General features: G+C 43.0%; 1 protein-coding gene across 3 annotated transcripts; it reads left to right on the plus strand.

Moving 5' to 3' along the window:
• The first annotated feature begins 34 nt into the window (after window positions 1–34).
• LOC106590640 (syntaxin-10) lies at window positions 35–22,667 on the plus strand. 3 transcript variants are annotated; one of them, XM_045708277.2, is made up of 9 exons: window positions 35–117; window positions 3,138–3,213; window positions 4,204–4,297; window positions 9,424–9,518; window positions 11,727–11,789; window positions 11,938–12,039; window positions 12,224–12,330; window positions 13,186–13,280; window positions 20,447–22,667. In XM_045708277.2, exons 1-9 carry the CDS (start codon window positions 83–85, stop codon window positions 20,581–20,583), a joined length of 804 nt encoding a protein of 267 aa, XP_045564233.2. In that variant the 5' UTR covers window positions 35–82; the 3' UTR covers window positions 20,584–22,667. The 3 variants fall into 3 exon arrangements, with proteins under 3 accessions (XP_045564233.2, XP_045564238.1, XP_045564235.1); XM_045708282.2 differs by having other exon boundaries at window positions 20,536–22,667; XM_045708279.2 differs by lacking the exon at window positions 20,447–22,667 and adding an exon at window positions 20,272–20,392.
• Window positions 22,668–23,131: the final 464 nt, after the last annotated feature.

Below are 23,131 nucleotides of genomic sequence, written 5' to 3' on the forward strand. Positions count from 1 at the left end.
GCTACGTAGAGGCGCATTGTACTGGCGTCGTGCTTCGGGCCCTCAGTGCGCATGTGTCAGGTCTTGCGTTGAGGTATCCAATATGTCGCTGGAAGATCCGTTCTTCGTAGTCAAGGGGTAAGGAAGGGTTTCTAAATAAACTGTCAACCAACTTCTCTACCGTTTACTTACAGTACAAGTTGGATGTATATGACGTTTGGGGTAGTTTCGTTTGATAACGTGGCGTTTAGAAGTTATCACCCTGTCTGTGGCAAGCTAATGCTACAAGCTAGATTCGCAATCAACTTGCGGGTTAATGTTGACATTAAGGTAGCGACTTCGCGTTGAGGTGTCGTTGAAATCTAGTCTTCCTGTCAAAAAGGATTCCTTGAAAGTTGGGTTACCAGTTTGGGTCTATTGCAACAGGGCAGTTGACGGGGTGTTGTGAAATTGACAGGGATGTGCGGAGTGTCCACACAGATTTGTTTGGGTCTAGCTAGGGCGTTACTTCTCCGCGTTACCTAGAAATGTAGGCTAACGTTACATGCCGTGTTAGAAGCTTTGATGGCACGTGTATTTCTTTGTGTTTTTGTGTGAGCGAGAGAGAGATTGTGTCTGGAGTAGAGGGCATGCAGCTTCGCCAGCTTGTGACATTTGTATCATCAACCACATAGCTAAAATGGGATCAGTGAATAGATACATTTCAGTATCCAATTGTATTAGTCACATGGGCAGCATACCACCCTGCATCCCACTGCTGGCTTACTTCTGAAGCTAAGCAGGATTGGTCCTGGTCAGTCCCTGTATGGGAGACCAGATGCTGCTGGAAGTGGTGTTGGAGGGCCAGTAGGAGGCACTCTTTCCTCTGGTCTAAAGAATATCCCAATGCCCCAGGGCTGTGATTGGGGACACTGGCCTGTGTAGTGTGCCGTCTTTCGGATGGGATGTTAAATGGTTGTCCTGACTCTCTGAGGTCATTAAAGATCCCGTTGCACTTATCGTAAGAGTAGGGGTGTTAACCCCGGTGTCCTGGCTAAATTCCTAGTCTGGCCCTCATACCATCATTGCCACCTAATCATCCCCAGCTTACATTTGGCTCATTCATCCCCCTCCTCTCCCCTGAAACTATTCCCCAGGTCGTTGCTGTAAATGAGAATGTGTTCTCAGTCAACTTACCTGGTAAAATAACGGTAATAAAATAAATATACAAAAGGTGTAGACCTTACAGTGAATACTTACTTACGAGCCCCTAACCAACAATTCAGTTTAAAAAAAATACCAGTAAGAAATAAAAGTAGCAAGTAATTAAAGAACAGCAGTAAAATAACAATAGTGAGACTATACACACGGGGGTACTGGTACAATGTGCGGGAGCACCGGTTAGTTGAGGTAATATGTACATGTAGGTAGGGTTTTTAAAGTGACTATGCATAGATGATAACATCAGAGAGTATCAGCGGTGTAAATGGGGGGGGGGGTATCCATTTGGTTAGATGTTCAGGAGTCTTATGGCTTGAGGATAGAAGCTGTTTAGAAGCCTCTTGGACCTAGACTTGGCGCTCTGGTATTGCTTGCCGTGCGGTAGCAGAGAGAACCATCTATGACTAGGGAATAGGTTTTGTCGTGCCCTCTCCACTACTGTCTTGGTGTGCTAAGACCATGTTAGTTTGTTGTTTATGTGGACACCAAGGAACTTGAAGCTCTCAACCTGCTCCACTACAGCCCCGTCGATGAGAATGGGGGCGTGCTCTGTCCTCTTTTTCCTGTAGTCCACAATCATCTCCTTAGCCTTGATCACATTGAGGGAGTGGTTGTTGTCCTGGCGCCACACTGCCAGGTCTCTGACCTCTTCCCTATAGGCGGTCTTGTCGGTGATCAGGCCTACCACTGTTGTGTCATCAGAAAACTTAATGATGGTGTTGGAGTCGTGCCTGGCCGTGCAGTCATGAGTGAACAGGGAGTGCAGGAGGGGACTGAGCACGCATCCCTGAGATGCCCCTGTGTTGAGGATCAGCATGGCGGATTTGTTGTTACCTACCCTTACCACCTGGGGGCGGCCCATCAGGATGTCCAGGATCCAGTTTCAGAGGGAGGTGTTTAGTCTCAGGGTCCTTAGCTTAGTGATGAGCTTCGTGGGCACTATGGTGTTGAACGCTAAAGCTGTAGTCAATGAACAGCATTCTCACATAGGTGTTCCTTTTGTCCAGGTGGGAAAGGGCAGTGTGGAGTGCAATAGAGATTGCATAATCTCTGGATCTGTTTGGGCAGTATGCAAATTGGAGTGGTTCTAGGGTTTCTGGGATAATGGTGTTGATGTGAGCCATGACCAGCCTTTCAAAGCATTTCATGGCTACAGACGTGAGTGCTACGGGTCGGTAGTCATTTAGGCAGGTTACCTTAGTGTTCTTGGGCAGAGGGACTATGGTGGTCTGCTTGAAACATGTTGGTATTAAAGACTCGGACAGGGAGCGGTTGCTACATTGTTTTAGCTAACATCGTTAAATATAACATAGCATTTTTCACTGTCTCTTTAACAAGGACTTGTTTAAAGTATGTGTCAAGGAAATGCAGAAAGGTCTTGTTAAAAGTGTGTGATGTGTGTTTTTATGATGTGTATCTAACCCAGGGCTCTCCAACTCTGTTCCTGTAGAGCTACCATCCTGTAAATGATCATTCCAAGCCTAATCTAGCACACCTCATTCTAATAAGTAGCTCGTTTATAAGATGAATCAGGTTAGTTACAACTGGGATTGGAGTGAAAACCTACAGGAGGGTAGCTCTCCAGGAACAGGGTTAGGGTGAAAACCTACAGGAGGGTAGCTCTCCAGGAACAGGGTTGGAGTGAAAACCTACAGGAGGGTAGCTCTCCAGGAACAGGGTTGGAGTGAAAACCTACAGGAGGGTGGCTCTCCAGGAACAGGGTTGGAGTGAAAACCTACAGGAGGGTAGCTCTCCAGGAACAGGGTTGGAGAGCCCTGATCTTTTTATATGTATTTATTTAACCTTTATTTAACTAAGCAAGTCAGTTAAGAACAAATTCTTATTTACAATGATGGCCAAACCCGGATGACGCTGGGCCACTTGTGCGCCACCCTATGGGACTCCAGATCACGGCCGGTTGTGATACAGCCTGATCTAACCGTTGTGTGTTGTCTCAGGGAGGTCCAGAAGGCGTTGTCTCGTGCCAGGAGCCTTTACGAACGCTGGGAGGAGCTTCTGGAGGATGGCACTCAGGTACACACACACACACACTGGACACACACGCCTCTTAACTGCATTTCTACTGTGCAGCCACAGCGTGTAAAACAACAGCTTGGAATGTGTGCAGCCACAGCATGTAAAACAACAGCTTGGAATGTGTGCAGCCACAGCGTGTAAAACAACAGCTTGGAATGTGTGCAGCCACAGCGTGTAAAACAACAGCTTGGAATGTGTGCAGCCACAGCGTGTATAACAACAGCTTGGAATGTGTGCAGCCACAGCGTGTATAACAACAGCTTGGAATGTGTGCAGCCACAGCATGTAAACAACAGCTTGGAATGTGTGCAGCCACAGCATGTAAAACAGCAGCTTGGAATGTGTGCAGCCACAGCATGTATAACAACAGCTTGGAATGTGTGCAGCCACAGCATGTAAAACAACAGCTTGGAATGTGTGCAGCCACAGCGTGTATAACAACAGTTTGGAATGTGTGCAGCCACAGTGTGTATAACAACAGTTTGGAATATGTGCAGCCACAGCGTGTATAACAACAGCTTGGAATGTGTGCAGCCACAGCATGTAAAACAACAGCTTGGAATGTGTGCGGCCACAGCATGTAAAACAACAGCTTGGAATGTGTGCAGCCACAGCGTGTAAAACAACAGCTTGGAATGTGTGCGGCCACAGCGTGTATAACAACAGCTTGGAATGTGTGCGGCCACAGCGTGTATAACAACAGCTTGGAATGTGTGCAGCCACAGCGTGTAAAACAACAGCTTGGAATGTGTGCAGCCACAGCGTGTATAACAACAGCTTGGAATGTGTGCAGCCACAGCATGTATAACAATGGCTTGTCATCATCAATCTCTGACTTACTAGTGTAGCCTGTTCAGTCCCTACCTACCTGATATATACTCTTACTGTTATCTGTAACTGTACTCTAATGTACAGGTGAGCATTGACTTTTCACTGTGTTCGGTCTCATGTTTGACATGCCTAAATGTTTTTTTGTTTGTTGTGCAGGTGAGCAAAGATGAGCTGGACTGGAGCACCAATGAACTGAGGAACTGTCTCAGAGCCATAGACTGGGACCTGGAGGACCTGAGTGAAACCATCAGTATCTTTTTCTGTCTTTATAAACACAATGCTTACACACACAGAGAGAACGAGGGAAATAATGGAAGATGACAGAGTATGCTAGATGAGGGCACTTCCATGTAAAAGGACCAATGAGCACCAACGTCAACTTCATAGGATCACATCGAATGTTATTTGTCACATGTGCTGAGTCCAACAGGTGTAGACCTTACCGTGAAATGCTTACTACAAGCCCTTAACCAACAATGCAGTTCAAGAAATGGAGTTAAGAAAATATTTACTAAATAAACAAACAAAAAATAATACAAATTAACACAATAAAATAACAATAATGAGGCTATATACAGGGGGTACCGGTACCGAGTCAATGTGTGTAGGGTACAGGTTAGTTGTAAGTAATTTATACAAGACTTGATTCTTCGGTACCGCTGCCGTGTGGTAGCAGAGAGAACAGTCTACGACTTCGGTGACAATTATTTGGGCCTTCCTCTGACACCGTATATAGGTCCTGGATGGCAGGGGGCATATCAAATTGGGTGTAAAATTAAAGCTAATAGTCTATATTTTGGGGAAATGAAGGCATCTATACATCTTTTACCCATTTTTCATCTTAGAGCGGAGATCCCGCTAGTGGTGAAATCGGAGCGCGCCAAATTCAAAATACAAAATCGTAATATTAAACATTCATGAAAATACAACTGTCACACATGATTCTTTAGCTTAGAATCTTGGTAATCGAACTCCGTTATCAGATTTCAAAAAGGCTTTACGGCGGTAGCATAGCATTCGATTGTCTGAGTACAGCGTCCCACAACAACATCCTTTTCAAACCAGCACAGGTGACACAAAATCACAAAATGGTGATAAAATAAATCACTTTTGAAGATCTTCCTCTGTTTGCAATCCCAAGGGTCCCAGCTACATAATGAATGGTCGTTTTGTTCGATAAAGTCCTTCTTTATATCCCAAAAACTTGGTTTAGGTGGTGCCATTGAATTCAATAATCCAGTCCTTCAACATACATACAAAGGATTCCAAAAAGTTACCAGCAAAGTTCGTCCAAACGAGTCAAACAATGTTTTTTATTAATCCTCAGGTTGTCTAATAGCTAAATAAACAATAATATTTCAGATCGCTATGTTCAAAGAAAAAGAACTAAGAGCGCATTCACGCACGCAAAAAGACTACTTTTGCCCTGGCGCTCAACTTGGAACGACTACAAATACTTCTTCATATCCTAGCTGAGTAACAGGCAGTTTACTTTGGGCACGTCAGAAAGGCGGATATTCAGGAAACTAGCCTTACTCGCAGAGGTTAAAAATGTTGCATAATTAAAGGCTTTGATTTCTGTATAAACAGATGGAAAAGCGGTCTTTAGAAAACATCTACCTGAAAAAGTCTTAAAGGTATCAGAAATGCATCAAAACACAGTAATGTTAATGTAAAGACCACTGCCAACCCATATCAACACATATATTTAATTTAGGAGAAATTCTTTGCCCTATGTACATTTAAGGTTATTGCCTTGTGCCTTGTAATTCCGTTACCAAAAACCTACATACAGCGCCTTAGGAAAGTATTGAGGCCCCTTGACTTTCTTTACATTTTGTTACAGCCTTATTTTAAAATGGATTAAATAAAACTATTTCCTCAGCAATCTACACACAATACCCCATAATGACAAAGTGAAAACATTTTCTTTTTTTAAAGGTTAGCAAATGTATTAAAAACAAACTGAAATATCTTATTTACATAAGTATTTAGACCTGTTGCTATGAGACTTGAAATTGAGCTCAGGTGCATCCTGTTAACATTGATCATCATTGAGATGTTTCTACAACTTGATTGGAGTCCACCTGTACTAAATTCAATTGATTGGACATGATTTGGAAAGGCACACACCTATCTATATCAGAGCAAAATCCAAGCCATGAGGTCGAAGGAATTGTCTGTAGAGCTCTGAGACAAGATTGTTGGCACAGATCTGGGGAAGGGTACCAAACAATTAATGCAGCATTGAAGGTCCCCAAGAACACAGTGGCCTCCATCATTCTTAAATGGAAGAAGTTTGGAACCACCAAGACTCTTCCTAGAGCTGGCCGCCCGACGGGGGGAGAAGGGCCTTGGAAAATCGGGTGATCAGGCCTTTATGGTAGAGTGGCCAGGCGGAAGCCTCTCCTCAGTAAAACGCACATGACAGCCCGCTATGAGTTTGCTAAAAGGCACCTAAAGGACTCAGACCATGAGAAACAACATTTTTGCGTCTCATGAAACCAAGATTGAACTCTTTGGCCTGAATGCCAAGTGTCACGTCTGGAGGAAACCTGACACCATCCCTACGGTGAAGCATGGTGGTGGCAGCATCATGCTGTGGGGATGATTTTCAGCGGCAGGGACTAGTCAGGATCGAGGCAAAGATGAACGGATCAAAGTACATGGAGATCCTTAATATAAATCTGCTCCAGAGCGCTCAGAACCTCAGACTGGGGCGAAGGTTCACCTTCCAACAGCACAATGAGCCTAAGCACACAGCCAAGCTTTGAGACAAGTCTCTGAATGTCCTTGAGTGGCCCAGCCAGAGCCTGGACTTGAACCCGATCGAACATCTCTGGAGAGACCTGACAATAGCTGTGCAGCGACACTCCCCATCCAACCTGACAGAGCTTGAGGGGATCTGCAGAGAAAAACGGGAGAAACTCCCCAAATACAGGTGTGCCAAGCTTGTAGCGTCATACCCAAGAAGACTTGAGGCTGTAATCACTATCAAAGGTGCTTCAACAAAGTACTGAGTAAAGGGTCTGAATAGTTATGTAAATGTGATATTCCAGTTTATTTTTAATAAATGTGCAAACATAACAAACAAAAAAACGGTTTTTGCTTTGTCATTATGGGGTATTGTTTGTAGATAGATGAGGGGAAACATTTTTTTTCATCCATTTTAGAATAAGGCTGTAACCTAACGAAAATGTGGAAAAAGTCAAGGGGTCTGAATACCATCCGAAGGCACTGTATCTTTTAAGATATTTCCTCACTTCCTCATGAGGAGGGAGGATGATGAAAGTTCACAGAAGTAACAAGTAAAGGTAGACCTACCAATTTAGTTAGTGATTTTACTGATATCAGTTTTGTTTTGGAATTGTTATGTGATTAAAACTCGTTATTCCGTTACCAAATTCGTAACGGAATTGCTGCAACTGAATTGTCTAAAATGGGAAATTATAATAGTCACAAACCACAGTTGGGTCTCCTGTTACTGTCCTCTCTTCCACTGACATACTGTTATGTTCAGCTCATAGTGTCTCCTGTTACTGTCCTCTCTTCCACTGACATACTGTTATGTTCAGCTCATAGTGTCTCCTGTTACTGTCCTCTCTTCCACTGACATACTGTTATGTTCAGCTCATAGTCTCCTGTTACTGTCCTCCTTTCCACTGACATACTGTTATGTTCAGCTGATAGTGTCTCCTGTTACTGTCCTCTCTTCCACTGGCATACTGTTATGTTCAGCTGATAGTCTCCTGTTACTGTCCTCTCTTCCACTGACATACTGTTATGTTCAGCTCATAGTCTCCTGTTACTGTCCTCCTTTCCACTGACATACTGTTATGTTCAGCTGATAGTCTCCTGTTACTGTCCTCCCTTGCCCAGGCGTTGTAGGGAGGTCATACAGGCACGTGGAGGCCATACACACTACTGAGCCTCATTTTGACTTGTTTTAAGGACATTACATCAAAGTTGGATCAGCCTGTAGTGTGGTTTTCTACTTTAATTTTGAGTGTGACTCCAAATCCAGACCTCCATGGGTTGATAAATTGGATTTCCATGGATTATTTTTGTGTGATTTTGTTGTCAGCACATTCAACTATGTAAAGAAAAAAGTATTTAATAAGATTATTTCTTTCATTCAGATCTAGGATGTGTTGTTTAAGTGTTCCCTTTATTTTTTGTTCCCTTTATTTTTTTGAGCATATATATATATATATGGTCAGTCCTTCCTTATAGAAAGGAGAGTTATATAGTTTGTCCTTCCTTATAGAAAGGAGAGTTATATAGTTTGTCCTTCCTTATAGAAAGAGGGGGAGATATATAGTCTGTCCTTCCTTATAGAAAGAGGGGGAGATATATAGTCTGTCCTTCCTTATAGAAAGAGGGGGAGATATATAGTCTGTCCTTCCTTATAGAAAGAGGGGGAGATATATAGTCTGTCCTTCCTTATAGAAAGAGGGGGAGATATATAGTCAGTCCTTCCTTATAGAAAGGAGAGTTATATAGTCTGTCCTTCCTTATAGAAAGAGGGGGAGATATATAGTCAGTCCTTCCTTATAGAAAGAGGGGGAGATATATAGTCTGTCCTTCCTTATAGAAAGAGGGGGAGATATATAGTCTGTCCTTCCTTATAGAAAGAGGGGGAGATATATAGTCAGTCCTTCCTTATAGAAAGGAGAGTTATATAGTCTGTCCTTCCTTATAGAAAGAGGGGGAGATATATAGTCAGTCCTTCCTTATAGAAAGAGGGGGAGATATATAGTCTGTCCTTCCTTATAGAAAGAGGGGGAGATATATAGTCAGTCCTTCCTTATAGAAAGAGGGGGAGATATATAGTCTGTCCTTCCTTATAGAAAGAGGGGGAGATATATAGTCAGTCCTTCCTTATAGAAAGAGGGGGAGATATATAGTCTGTCCTTCCTTATAGAAAGAGGGGGAGATATATAGTCTGTCCTTCCTTATAGAAAGAGGGGGAGATATATAGTCTGTCCTTCCTTATAGAAAGAGGGGGAGATATATAGTCTGTCCTTCCTTATAGAAAGAGGGGGAGATATATAGTCAGTCCTTCCTTATAGAAAGAGGGGGAGATATATAGTCTGTCCTTCCTTATAGAAAGAGGGGGAGATGTATATGTGTGTATAGAGCGTAGGCCTGTGTGTGTATAGAGCGTAGGCCTGTGTGTGTGTGTGTGTGTGTGTGTGTGTGTGTGTGTGTGTGTGTGTGTGTGTGTGTGTAGTTACAGGTGTTCAAAAACAAATCTCTTGAGTCCAAAGGGGGGGCACTGTTCCCCTCCCCGCCGTACTCGGCAGAACCACATTCCTAACAATTCCTGAGGAGAACCCCGAGATCTGTGTCTGTTGAGCCTTGACCCTCTCCCAGGTATCGTTGAGTCCAACCCGGGGAAGTTCCGCCTGGGGGAGAATGAGCTGCAGGAGAGGAGAGACTTTGTGGAGCGGACACGGCAGGCCGTACAGGTAACACGGTGTAATATCACTACTTGTCTATCACCGCCAGGTAGCCTAGTGGTTAGAGCATTGGGCCAGTAACTGAAAGGTTGCTGGATTGAATCCCCGAGCTGACAAGGTAAAAATCTGTCCTGCCCCTGAGCAAGGCAGTTAACCCATTGTTCCCTGGGCGCGTGGATGTGGATTAAGGCAGCCCCCTGTACCTCTCTGATTCAGAGGGGTTGGGTTAAATGTGGAAGACACATTTCAGTTGAAGTTGTACAACTGACTAGGTATCGCCCTTTCCCTACCTCTATAACTGAAAAGAAAAGGGGATTTCTGCAGCTACATTTGATTGGATTAAATCTACGGTGTTGTAGCTACTGTATCTGACACTGTGTGTTGTTGTCGCTGCTGTAGCTGACACTGTGTTGTTGTCGCTGCTGTAGCTGACACTGTGTGTTGTATCTGCTGTAGCTGACACTGTGTGTTGCTGTATCTGACACTGTGTGTTGTTGTATCTGCTGTAGCTGACACTGTGTGTTGCTGTATCTGACACTGTGTGTTGTATCTGCTGTAGCTGACACTGTGTGTTGTTGTCGCTGCTGTAGCTGACACTGTGTTGTTGTCGCTGCTGTAGCTGACACTGTGTGTTGTTGTCGCTGCTGTAGCTGACACTGTGTGTTGTATCTGCTGTAGCTGACACTGTGTGTTGCTGTATCTGACACTGTGTGTTGTTGTATCTGCTGTAGCTGACACTGTGTGTTGCTGTATCTGACACTGTGTGTTGTATCTGCTGTAGCTGACACTGTGTGTTGTTGTCGCTGCTGTAGCTGACACTGTGTTGTTGTAGCTGCAGTAGCTAACACTGTGTTGTTGTCGCTGCTGTAGCTGACACTGTGTGTTGTTGTCGCTGCTGTAGCTGACACTGTGTGTTGTATCTGCTGTAGCTGACACTGTGTGTTGTATCTGCTGTAGCTGACACTGTGTGTTGCTGTATCTGACACTGTGTGTTGTATCTGCTGTAGCTGACACTGTGTGTTGCTGTATCTGACACTGTGTGTTGTTGTATCTGCTGTAGCTGACACTGTGTTGCTGTATCTGACACTATGTTGCTGTATCTGACACTGTGTGTTGTTGTATCTGCTGTAGCTGACACTGTGTGTTGCTGTAGCTAACACTGTGTGTTGTTGTCGCTGCTGTAGCTGACACTGTGTTGCTGTAGCTGACACTGTGTGTTGTTGTATCTGCTGTAGCTGACACTGTGTGTTGTTGTAGCTGCTGTAGCTGACACTGTGTGTTGTTGTATCTGCTGTAGCTGCTGTAGCTGACACTGTGTGTTGCTGTATCTGACACTGTGTGTTGTTGTATCTGCTGTAGCTGACACTGTGTGTTGTTGTAGCTGCTGTAGCTGACACTGTGTGTTGTTGTAGCTGCTGTAGCTGCTGTAGCTGACACTGTGTGTTGTTGTAGCTGCTGTAGCTGACACTGTGTGTTGTTGTAGCTGCTGTAGCTGACACTGTGTGTTGTTGTAGCTGCTGTAGCTGACACTGTGTGTTGTTGTAGCTGCTGTAGCTGACACTGTGTGTTGTTGTAGCTGCTGTAGCTGACACTGTGTGTTGTTGTAGCTGCTGTAGCTGACACTGTGTGTTGCTGTAGCTGACACTGTGTTGCTGTAGCTGACACTGTGTGTTGCTGTAGCTGACACTGTGTGTTGCTGTAGCTGACACTGTGTGTTGCTGTAGCTGACACTGTGTGTTGCTGTAGCTGACACTGTGTGTTGCTGTAGCTGACACTGTGTGTTGCTGTAGCTGACACTGTGTGTTGCTGTAGCTGCTGTATCTGACACTGTGTGTTGTTGTATCTGCTGTAGCTGACACTGTGTGTTGTTGTATCTGCTGTAGCTGACACTGTGTGTTGTTGTATCTGCTGTGCTGACACTGTGTTGTTGTAGCTGCTGTAGCTGACACTGTGTGTTGTTGTATCTGCTGTAGCTGCTGTAGCTGACACTGTGTGTTGCTGTAGCTGACACTGTGTGTTGTTGTATCTGCTGTAGCTGACACTGTGTGTTGTTGTAGCTGCTGTAGCTGACACTGTGTGTTGTATCTGTTGTAGCTGCTGTAGCTAACACTGTGTGTTGTTGTAGCTGCTGTATCTGACACTGTGTTGTTGTATCTGCTGTAGCTGACACTGTGTGTTGTTGTAGCTGCTGTAGCTAACACTGTCAGTTCTGTGTAGGAGATGAAGGATCAACTCTCCAGTCCCTCTGTTGTGGCCCAGGCAGAGAAGAAGAATAGACAGGTTGGTTTGCCTGTCTACACACTATTTCTCTCTCTCTCTCTCTCTCTCTCTCACACATTACACACCTTTATTTTGATACACGTTGACTTATGCAGGCATCTCCTCTGTCTCACACGTTGTAACATCAGTTGGTCTCTGTCTATCTCAGGCTCTGATGGGTACGTCTGGGCAGGACAGGTCTGATGGTCTGGAGTCTCACCTGGTGTCAGCCAACTCCAGATACATCCAGGATCAACAGGAACAACAGCAGGTAGGGTGGAGGGAGGGAAGAAGGTTAGCGTGAAGGTTTCTGTGTCTGGTTGATATTTAAGGAACAAGATGATGGTTGATGTGATGATGGGTCAGGGCTGAGCTGCGGTTTGGACGTGAAGCTACGGTTGGTGTTAGGAGGAGGATGATGATGATGATGATGATGATGATGGTGTTCTCCACAGTTGATCATGCAGGACCAGGATGAGCAGTTGGAGCTGGTGACAGGAAGCATCAGAGTACTGAAAGACATGTCAGGACGCATCGGCGATGAACTAGACCAGCAGGCTGTGTGAGTGTACACACACACACACACACACACACACACACACACACACACACACACACACACACACACACACACACACACACACACACACACACACACACACACACACACATTTGGCGGTGAGGGTCAAGGGGAGAAATGGGAAGGGAATAGGGTTTGGAACCTCTCTACCTGCTGCCCTTAAATGATCACACCTCCCTCCCTCTTCCACTAGTTATTCTGACTTAAATAGCCGCCTCATATGTGCGTGTGTGTAAGGAAAGGAGATACCTAGTCAGTTGTACAACTGAATACATTCAACTGAAATGTGTTTTCCGCATTTAACCCAACCCCTCTGAAATCAGAGAGATGCTGCCTTTAATCCACGTCATCGGCGCCCGGGCAGCAGTTGTTGTTGAGCGTTAACTGCCTTGCTCAAGTGTGTGTGCGTGGTTTTAAAGGGTTCAAGGAGCCTCTGTGTGTACTGAACGTTTACATGGGAATTCCATTGTTGTCATGTAATCTCCCAGTATACTTCCCATGCTGAGACGTGTGTGTTTGAAGGGTTCAGTGAGTGTGTACTGAACGTGTGTTCATTGTTTGATTCTCCTGTATGTTCCAGTATTTTAGGGGTGTTTTAGACAGTTTACTGTGTGTGTGTGTGTGTGTGTGTGTGTGTGTGTGTGTGTGTGTGTGTGTGTGTGTGTGTGTGTGTGTGTGTGTGTGTGTGTGCAAGCAAGCAGCAGGTAGCCTAGTGGTTACGAGCGTTGGGTCAGTGGTTTGAATCCCTGAGCCGACTAGGTGAAACATCTGTTTGTGCCCTTGAGCAAGGCACTCAAATGTGTGTGCCTAACACCTATTTTGTCCGGTATGTTCCAGTATGCTAGGAGAGTTTGGAGAGGAGATGGACCAGACGGGTTCTAGGATGGACTCTGTCCTCAAGAAGATGGAGAAAGTCTCCCACATGACCAGCAGTGAGTTAACATACACACATCTGTCAGTTGTTCTCGCTCACACACATAGATAACAGGTACAACACCAAGTCACCCTCCCTCTCTTTACCTCAATATCTCTCTCTCTCTCTCTCTCTCTCTCTCTCTCTCTCTCTCTCTCTCTCTCTCTCTCTCTCTCTCTCTCTCTCTCTCTCTCTCTCTCTCTCTCTCTCTCTCTTTACCTCAATATCTCTCTTCCCCTGTCTCCCTCTCTTTACCTTAATATCATTCTCTCTCTTCCTCTCCCTTTCTCTCTCTCGCTCCCTCTCTCTCCCCCTCTCTCCTTCTCTTTACCTCAATATCTCTCTCTCTCTTCCTCTCCCTTTCTCTCTCCCTTTCTCTCTCCCCCTCTCTCTCCCCCCTCTCTCTCTCTCCCCCTCTCTCTCCCTCTCTTTACCTCAATATCTCTCTCTCTTCCCCTGTCTCCCTCTCTTTACCTCAATATCACACTTTCTCTCTCTTTACCTGAATATCACTCTCTCTCTCTTCCTCTGTCTCCCTCTCTCCCTCTCCCTCTCTTTCTGTCTTCCTCTCTCTCTCTCTCTCTCTCTCTCTCTCTCTCTCTCTCTCTCTCTCTCTCTCTCTTCTTCCTCTCTCTGTCTCTCTCTCTCTTAGTCAAGTTTCACATTCAAACTCAAGCTGCTTTATTGACATGAAAAACAATGCGTCTATATTGCCGAAGCAACAATGTATACAATATACAGTGTAATAAAATAATGAATAATAATAATAAAATGGTAGTAAATAATACAAATAAAGAAAATAATACCATGGTAACAGTCAATAGTAGAAATCTAATAAATATAAAAGGCTAAACATGGAAAATGAAACGATAACTAACTTATAACTGTCATCCTCACTATTACATCAGTACTACAACTACCACCATCATTACTACTACCACCATCACTAAACTGATATCATTACCATCACCCTACTACCACCATCATTACTACTACCACCATCACTAAACTGCTGTCATTACCATCACCCTACTACCACCATCATTACTACTACCACCATCACTAAACTGATATCATTACCATCACCCCTACTACCATCATCATTACTACTACCACCATCACTAAACTGATATCATTACCATCACCCCTACTACCACCATCATTACTACTACCACCATCACTAAACTGATATCATTACCATCACCCCTACTACCATCATCATTACTACCACCATCACTAAACTGATATCATTACCATCACCCTACTACCATCATCATTACTACTACCACCATCACTAAACTGATATCATTACCATCACCCTACTACCACCATCATTACTACTACCACCATCACTAAACTGATATCATTACCATCACCCCTACTACCATCATCATTACTACCACCATCACTAAACTGATATCATTACCATCACCCTACTACCATCATCATTACTACTACCACCATCACTAAACTGATATCATTACCATCACCCTACTACCACCAACATTACTACTACCACCATCACTAAACTGATATCATTACCATCACCCTACTACCACCATCATTACTACTACCACCATCACTAAACTGATATCATTACCATCACCCTACTACCACCATCATTACTACTACCACCATCACTAAACTGATATCATTACCATCACCCTACTACCACCATCATTACTACTACCACCATCACTAAACTGATATCATTACCATCACCCTACTACCACCATCATTACTACTACCACCATCACTAAACTGATATCATTACCATCAACCCTACTACCACCATCATTACTACTACCACCATCACTAAACTGATATCATTACCATCATCCTACTACCATCATCATTACTACTACCACCATCACTAAACTGATATCATTACCATCACCCTACTACCACCATCATTACTACTACCACCATCACTAAACTGATATCATTACCATCACCCTACTACCACCATCATTACTACTACCACCATCACTAAACTGATATCATTACCATCACCCTACTACCACCATCATTACTACTACCACCATCACTAAACTGATATCATTACCATCATCCTACTACCATCAGCATTACTACTACCACCATCACTAAACTGATATCATTACCATCACCCTACTACCACCATCATTACTACTACCACCATCACTAAACTGATATCATTACCATCACCCTACTACCACCATCATTACTACTACCACCATCACTAAACTGATATCATTACCATCACCCTACTACCACCATCATTACTACTACCACCATCACTAAACTGATATCATTACCATCACCCTACTACCACCATCATTACTACTACCACCATCACTAAACTGATATCATTACCATCACCCTACTACCACCATCATTACTACTACCACCATCACTAAACTGATATCATTACCATCACCCTACTACCACCATCATTACTACTACCACCATCACTAAACTGATATCATTACCATCACCCTACTACCACCATCATTACTGCTACCACCATCACTAAACTGATATCATTACCATCACCCCTACTACCATCATCATTACTACTACCACCATCACTAAACTGATATCATTACCATCATCCTACTACCATCAGCATTACTACTACCACCATCATTACTACCACCATCACTAAACTGATATCATTACCATCATCCTACTACCATCAGCATTACTACTACCACCATCATTACTACCACCATCACTAAACTGATATAATTACCATCACCCCCACTACCACCATCATTACTACCACCATCACTAAACTGATATCATTACCATCACCCCTACTACCACCATCATTACTACCACCATCACTAAACTGATATCATTACCATCACCCTACTACCACCATCATTACTACCACCATCACTAAACTGATATCATTGCCATCACCCTACTACCATCATCATTACTACTACCATCACCCCTACTACATCATCATTACTACTACCACCATCACTAAACTGATATCATTACCATCACCCTACTACCATCATCATTACTACTACCACCATCACTAAACTGATATCATTACCATCACCCTACTACCACCATCATTACTACTACCACCATCACTAAACTGATATCATTAACATCACCCCTACTACCACCATCATTACTACCACCATCACTAAACTGATATCGTGACCTTCACCCTACTACTATCATCATTACTACTACCACCATCACTAAAATGATATCATTACCATCACCCCTACTACCATCATCATTACTACTACCACCATCACTAAACAGATATCATTACCATCACCCCTACTACCATCATTACTACTACCACCATCACTAAACTGATATCATTACCATCACCCTACTACCACCACCATCACTATCACCATCACTAAACTGATATCATTACCATCTCCCTACTACCATCATCATTACTACTACCACATCACTAAACTGATATTATTACCATCACCCCTACTACCATCATCATTACTACTACCACCATCACTAAACTGATATCATTACCATCACCCTACTACCACCACCATCACTATCACCATCACTAAAATGATATCATTTCCATCACCCTACTACCATCATCATTACTACTACCACCTTCACTGAACTGATATGATTGCATCATCATTACTAACACCATCATCATTACTACCACCATCACTAAACGGCTATCATTACCATCACCCTACTACCATCATCATTACTACCACCATCACTAAACTGCTATCATTACCATCACCCTACTACCATCATCATTACTACTACCACCATCACTAAACTGATATCATTACCATCACCCTACTACCATCATCATTACTAATACCACCGTCACTAAACTGATATCATTACCATCACCGTACTACCATCATCATTACTACTACCACCGTCACTAAACTGATATCATTACCATCACCCTACTACCACCATCATTACTACTACCACCATCACTAAACTGATATCATTACCATCACCCTACTACCACCATCATTACTACTACCACCATCACTAAACTGATATCATTACCATCACCCCTACTACCACCATGTTTACTACTACCACCATCACTAAACTGATATCATTACCATCACCCTACTACCATCATCATTACTACTACCACCATCACTAAACTGATATCATTACCATCACCCTACTACCATCATCATTACTACTACCATCACTAAACTGATATCATTACCATCACCCCTACTACCATCATCATTACTACTACCACCATCACTAAACTGATATCATTACCATCACCCCTACTACCATCATCATTACTACTACCATCACTAAACTGATATCATTACCATCACCCTACTACCACCATCATTACTACTACCACATCACTAAACTGATATCATTACCATCACCCTACTACCATCATCATTACTACTACCACCATCACTAAACTGATATCATTACCATCATTACTACCACCATCACTAAACTGATATCATTACCATCACCCTACTACCATCATCATCATTACTACCACCATCACTAAACTGATATCATTACCAACACCCCTACTACCATCATCATTACTACTACCACCATCACTAAACTGCTATCATTACCATCACCCTACTTCCACCATCATTACTACTACCACCATCACTAAACTGATATCATTACCATCACCCCTACTACCACCATCATTACTACCACCATCATTACTACCACCATCACTAAACTGCTATCATTACCATCACCCTACTACCACCATCACTAAACTGCTATCATTACCATCACCCTACTACCATCATCGTTACTACTACCACCATCACTAAACTGATATCATTACCATCACCCCTACTACAATCATCATTACTACTACCACCATCATTACTACTACCATCACCCTACTACCACCATCATTACTACCACCATCACTAAACTGATATCATTATCATCGACCCTACTACCACCATCATTACTACTACCACCATCACTAAACTGATATCATTACCATCACCCTACTACCACCATCATTACTACTACCACCATCACTAAACTGATATCATTACCATCACCCTACTACCATCATCATTACTACTACCACCATCACTAAACTGATATCATTACCATCACCCTACTACCACCATCATTACTACTACCACCATCACTAAACTGATATTACTACCACCATCACTAAACTGATATCATTACCATCACCCTACTACCACCATCATTACTACTACCACCATCACTAAACTGATATCATTACCATCACCCTACTACCATCATCATTACTACCACCATCACTAAACTGATATCATTACCATCACCCTACTACCACCATCATTACTACTACCACATCACTAAACTGATATCATTACCATCACCCTACTACCATCATCATTACTACCACCATCACTAAACTGATATCATTACCATCACCCTACTACCACCATCATTACTACTACCACCATCACTAAACTGATATCATTACCATCACCCTACTACCATCATCATTACTACCACCATCACTAAACTGATATCATTACCATCACCCTACTACCATCATCATTACTACCACCATCACTAAACTGATATCATTACCATCACCCTACTACCATCATCATTACTACTACCATCACTAAACTGATATCATTACCATCACCCTACTACCACCATCATTACTACTACCACCATCACTAAACTGATATCATTACCATCACCCCTACTACCATCATCATTACTACTACCATCACTAAACTGATATCATTACCATCACCCTACTACCACCATCATTACTACTACCACCAACACTAAACTGATATCATTACCATCACCCTACTACCACCATCATTACTACTACCACCATCACTAAACTGATATCATTATCATCACCCTACTACCATCATCATTACTACCACCACCATCACTAAACTGATATCATTACCATCATTACTACCACCATCACTAAACTGCTATCATTACCATCACCCTACTACCACCATCACTAAACTGCTATCATTACCATCACCCTACTACCATCATCGTTACTACTACCACCATCACTAAACTGATATCATTACCATCACCCCTACTACAATCATCATTACTACTACCACCATCATTACTACTACCATCACCCTACTACCACCATCATTACTACCACCATCACTAAACTGATATCATTATCATCGACCCTACTACCACCATCATTACTACTACCACCATCACTAAACTGATATCATTACCATCACCCCTACTACCACCATCATTACTACTACCACCATCACTAAACTGATATCATTACCATCACCCCTACTACCACCATCATTACTACTACCACCATCACTAAACTGCTGTCATTACCATCACCCTACTACCATCATCATTACTACTACCATCACTAAACTGATATCATTACCATCACCCCTACTACCATCATCAATACTACTACCACCATCACTAAACTGATATCATTACCATCACCCCTACTACCACCATGTTTACTACTACCACCATCACTAAACTGATATCATTACCATCACCCTACTACCATCATCATTACTACTACCACCATCACTAAACTGATATCATTATCATCACCCTACTACCATCATCATTACTACCACCATTACTAAACTGATATCATTACCATCACCCCTACTACCACCATCATTACTACCACCATCACTAAACTGATATCATTACCATCACCCCTACTACCACCATCATTACTACTACCACCATCACTAAACTGATATCATTACCATCACCCTACTACCACCATCATTACTACTACCACCATCACTAAACTGATATCATTACCATCACCCCTACTACAATCATCATTACTACTACCACCATCACTAAACTGATATCATTACCATCACCCTACTACCCATACCACTACTATTTGGAGGGATATTAAGTAAGTTACTGCTTACTATGCAGATGTTATTATTCAGTGGCCTTCAGGCTATGGCAGGCAAGTACATATTAGCATCTCTAGCCTATACACTGGTGATTTTGACGTGTGTGTGTTCTCTCAGGTAGGAGACAGTGGTGTGCCATCGGAGTACTGGTGATTTTGACGTGTGTGTGTGTGTGTGTGTGTGTGTGTGTGTTCTCTCAGGTAGGAGACAGTGGTGTGCCATCGGAGTACTGGTGATTTTGACGGGGTGTGTGTGTGTGTGTGTGTGTGTGTGTGTGTGTGTGTTCTCTCAGGTAGGAGACAGTGGTGTGCCATCGGAGGACTGGTGATTTTGACGTGTGTGTGTGTGTGTGTGTGTGTGTGTGTGTGTGTGTTCTCTCAGGTAGGAGACAGTGGTGTGCCATCGGAGTACTGGTGGTCATCATGGTAGTTGTTCTCATCCTCTTCTTCACCCTCTGAGTACGGACCTCTCTTCACTACACCACACTACTACTCACCCACTCCTTCCTGGGGATGAACGATGGACGATGAAATGGATGAAGGGATGGATGAAGGCAGCGATTAAGGAAACAGGCAATCCAATCCAACCCTCGTCTTTCCTTTCTCACAGAGGGAAATTCAGTCTCTCTTTCTATTACTCGTCACTTTATCTCTCACTGTGTCTCTCTGTGTTTCTATCTATCCCCGTTTCCCTCCTCTTTCCCACCTCTCACCACCCATATCAGAGGAGTGAACAGCAGTGAGATGACGGTTACATTATATTATATATTCAGGCAAAGCTAAGATGTCTCTTTTATGTGTGTGAATTATGGTACAGACTTGGAATGATGGGGATGAGGGAGATGTCAATGTAGCCTTATCTATTTTTATACGTCTATGAGATGGTCTTCATCCCAAATAGAACCCTATTCCCTACATAGTGCACTACTTAGGATTGGTGAAATCACCTAGATCCTAGATCAGTTGTTAGGTCAACTTCTACCTTGTTCCAAATCATCTGTCCTGTTGGAATAGCTTTATCATAGGAGGTAGAAGTTACCCCTAGACACGTTTTATGTAGTTTCCCCTTATGGATAAAGGATTTGAGGCTAGTGATCTGATCCCAGATCAAGTTCAAGCCTATGGTGATAGCTTTACCACAGTAACAGTTGGAGTTCTGGGTTGCTGGGCAGGAAATTAGCAGAACAACAAGTTAATTTGAAGCTCTTTCGCCCCCTAGCGGACATTTATGGCCATGTCCACATTTCATAATGTGAGATACCACACTGACATGTGATGGCCCGGTTTCAGTGTTTTGGGGGAGTGCTGATATAGGATCAGTTTTTCCTCCTACTCTGAGACGCTTTATGAATATGTCCCTGAGATGCATTTTATAATAATGTGTAAATAAATATAAATGTAATGCAGACTTATTTAGCCTTTCTCAAGACACATCTCTCTATGTGAGAGTTTCCTGCCAGGTGTCTTTTGGTTGGCACTGCCACCTTGGTCCCAATGGTCCCCGTTTGTGTGGGATCGTTGGTTTAATCTGTTCATTTGCGAATTTAGGGCTCTCGAGTGTCACTACAGACCCTGGTTCGATTCCAGGCTGTATCATAACCCGCCCTGATTGCGAGTCCCATAGGGCGGCGCACAATTGGCCCAGCGTCGTCCGGGTTTGGCCGTCATTGTAAATAAGAATTTGTTAACTGACTTGCCTAGTTAAATGTATTTACATTGTACTGATTGAACCACTCAAGTATTTTTTCGTGATCAGTTTGAAAGGTTGTAGCTGTTCTACTGAAAACTGTCTGTACTGGTTTCCCTCTATCACATTCTTCAATGATTTAGATTTATTAGGAACTCTCTCAGGGTGCATTGACTGGTACAATAGGCCCTGTTTTGATACCTTCTTAATGCCTCCTTCACCTATTCCTCGAGGAAATCACCACTGATCTAACAATCTGGTTGGTCAAAGGACGCAGTGGAAAGTAGCCTAAATTCCACCTATCCAACTTTGTCAGATCAGTGATTGTGCACAAACAAGGTTGCATTAGAAGGGTTTGAACAGGGCCTGATTCTTCCAAGCCAAAAAAGTCAAAGTTAGCTAGCGTTTATCCACTTCAATGAAGAACTATTCATTTCACCAGTGCCAATTCTCATGCTATGGAAATGACTTACCATTCAGGAGTTATTGCTAGATGCCTCGTGGGAAGAATGTATTGTGTAAATATCATACAAAATGGCCACCTTCCTGCTTTTGTTTGCTTGCAGTGCACACATTTCCATGTTGTAGAATGGGAGTTTAGAACTGTACTGTTTTGTGAGCACAGTAAACATTAGTGAAAGGTTGGTTTCATTGAATTAGTGACCTCACTCATCTCTTTAGTTCAAGCTCTACTGTTGCAATGTTTTCCAAAGTCTATCAATTCTATTTGCCTCTTAACCCAAAAAATATCAAGTAAACACTCCTTTTTTTTTTTAGTTTCTTGGTGAAAATCAACACTTGTTCTTAATAAATCATATGCTTTTAAAGTGTTTGACTCTTAGTTCTGAAGGGATAATGTGTTGAGGTAGTTCAGTGAGCAACCTTGGCCGGGATTCAAGCCCATCGGCTCTTTTGAAGGCAATGTTCCCTCATATTACGCTGATCTGATTGAATGGGAGACAGGCTTTGGATTCAAACCTAGGGGTGGTGCATTTCAGTTGAAGACCTTACACGGGAATGAGCTACCCTATATTCCAGAATACTTTCCATGCCATAAAGAGAGCTGTCCTGAGTAGTGTAGCGCTGGAAAAAGCGTGTGTGAAATGTTTGCGTCAAGCATACCAGAAACAAATAGCTATAAACAGTACAGCCACAGCACAACGAGACATACGTGAAGCATCCAACAGGCTGTGGTATATCTGTGGTACAGCCGTTGGAGGTCTGTTCATATCAAAGTAGTGATACATTTTACAAAGACGAGTACAACCAGAGATGGGTGGCTTTGGTACAA

Source organism: Salmo salar, chromosome 02, assembly GCF_965601325.2.
Source record: "Salmo salar chromosome 02, fSalSal1, whole genome shotgun sequence".
Taxonomy (NCBI): domain Eukaryota; kingdom Metazoa; phylum Chordata; class Actinopteri; order Salmoniformes; family Salmonidae; genus Salmo; species Salmo salar.

Coding starts and splice junctions, on each gene's coding strand:
- LOC106590640 (XM_045708277.2), top strand. CDS start 83: ATGTCGCTGGAAGATCCGTTCTTCGTAGTCAAGGG. Junction 9,519..11,726: donor GGACACGGCAGGCCGTACAG/GTAACACGGTGT, acceptor AGTTCTGTGTAG/GAGATGAAGGATCAACTCTC. Junction 12,331..13,185: donor GAACTAGACCAGCAGGCTGT/GTGAGTGTACAC, acceptor GGTATGTTCCAG/TATGCTAGGAGAGTTTGGAG.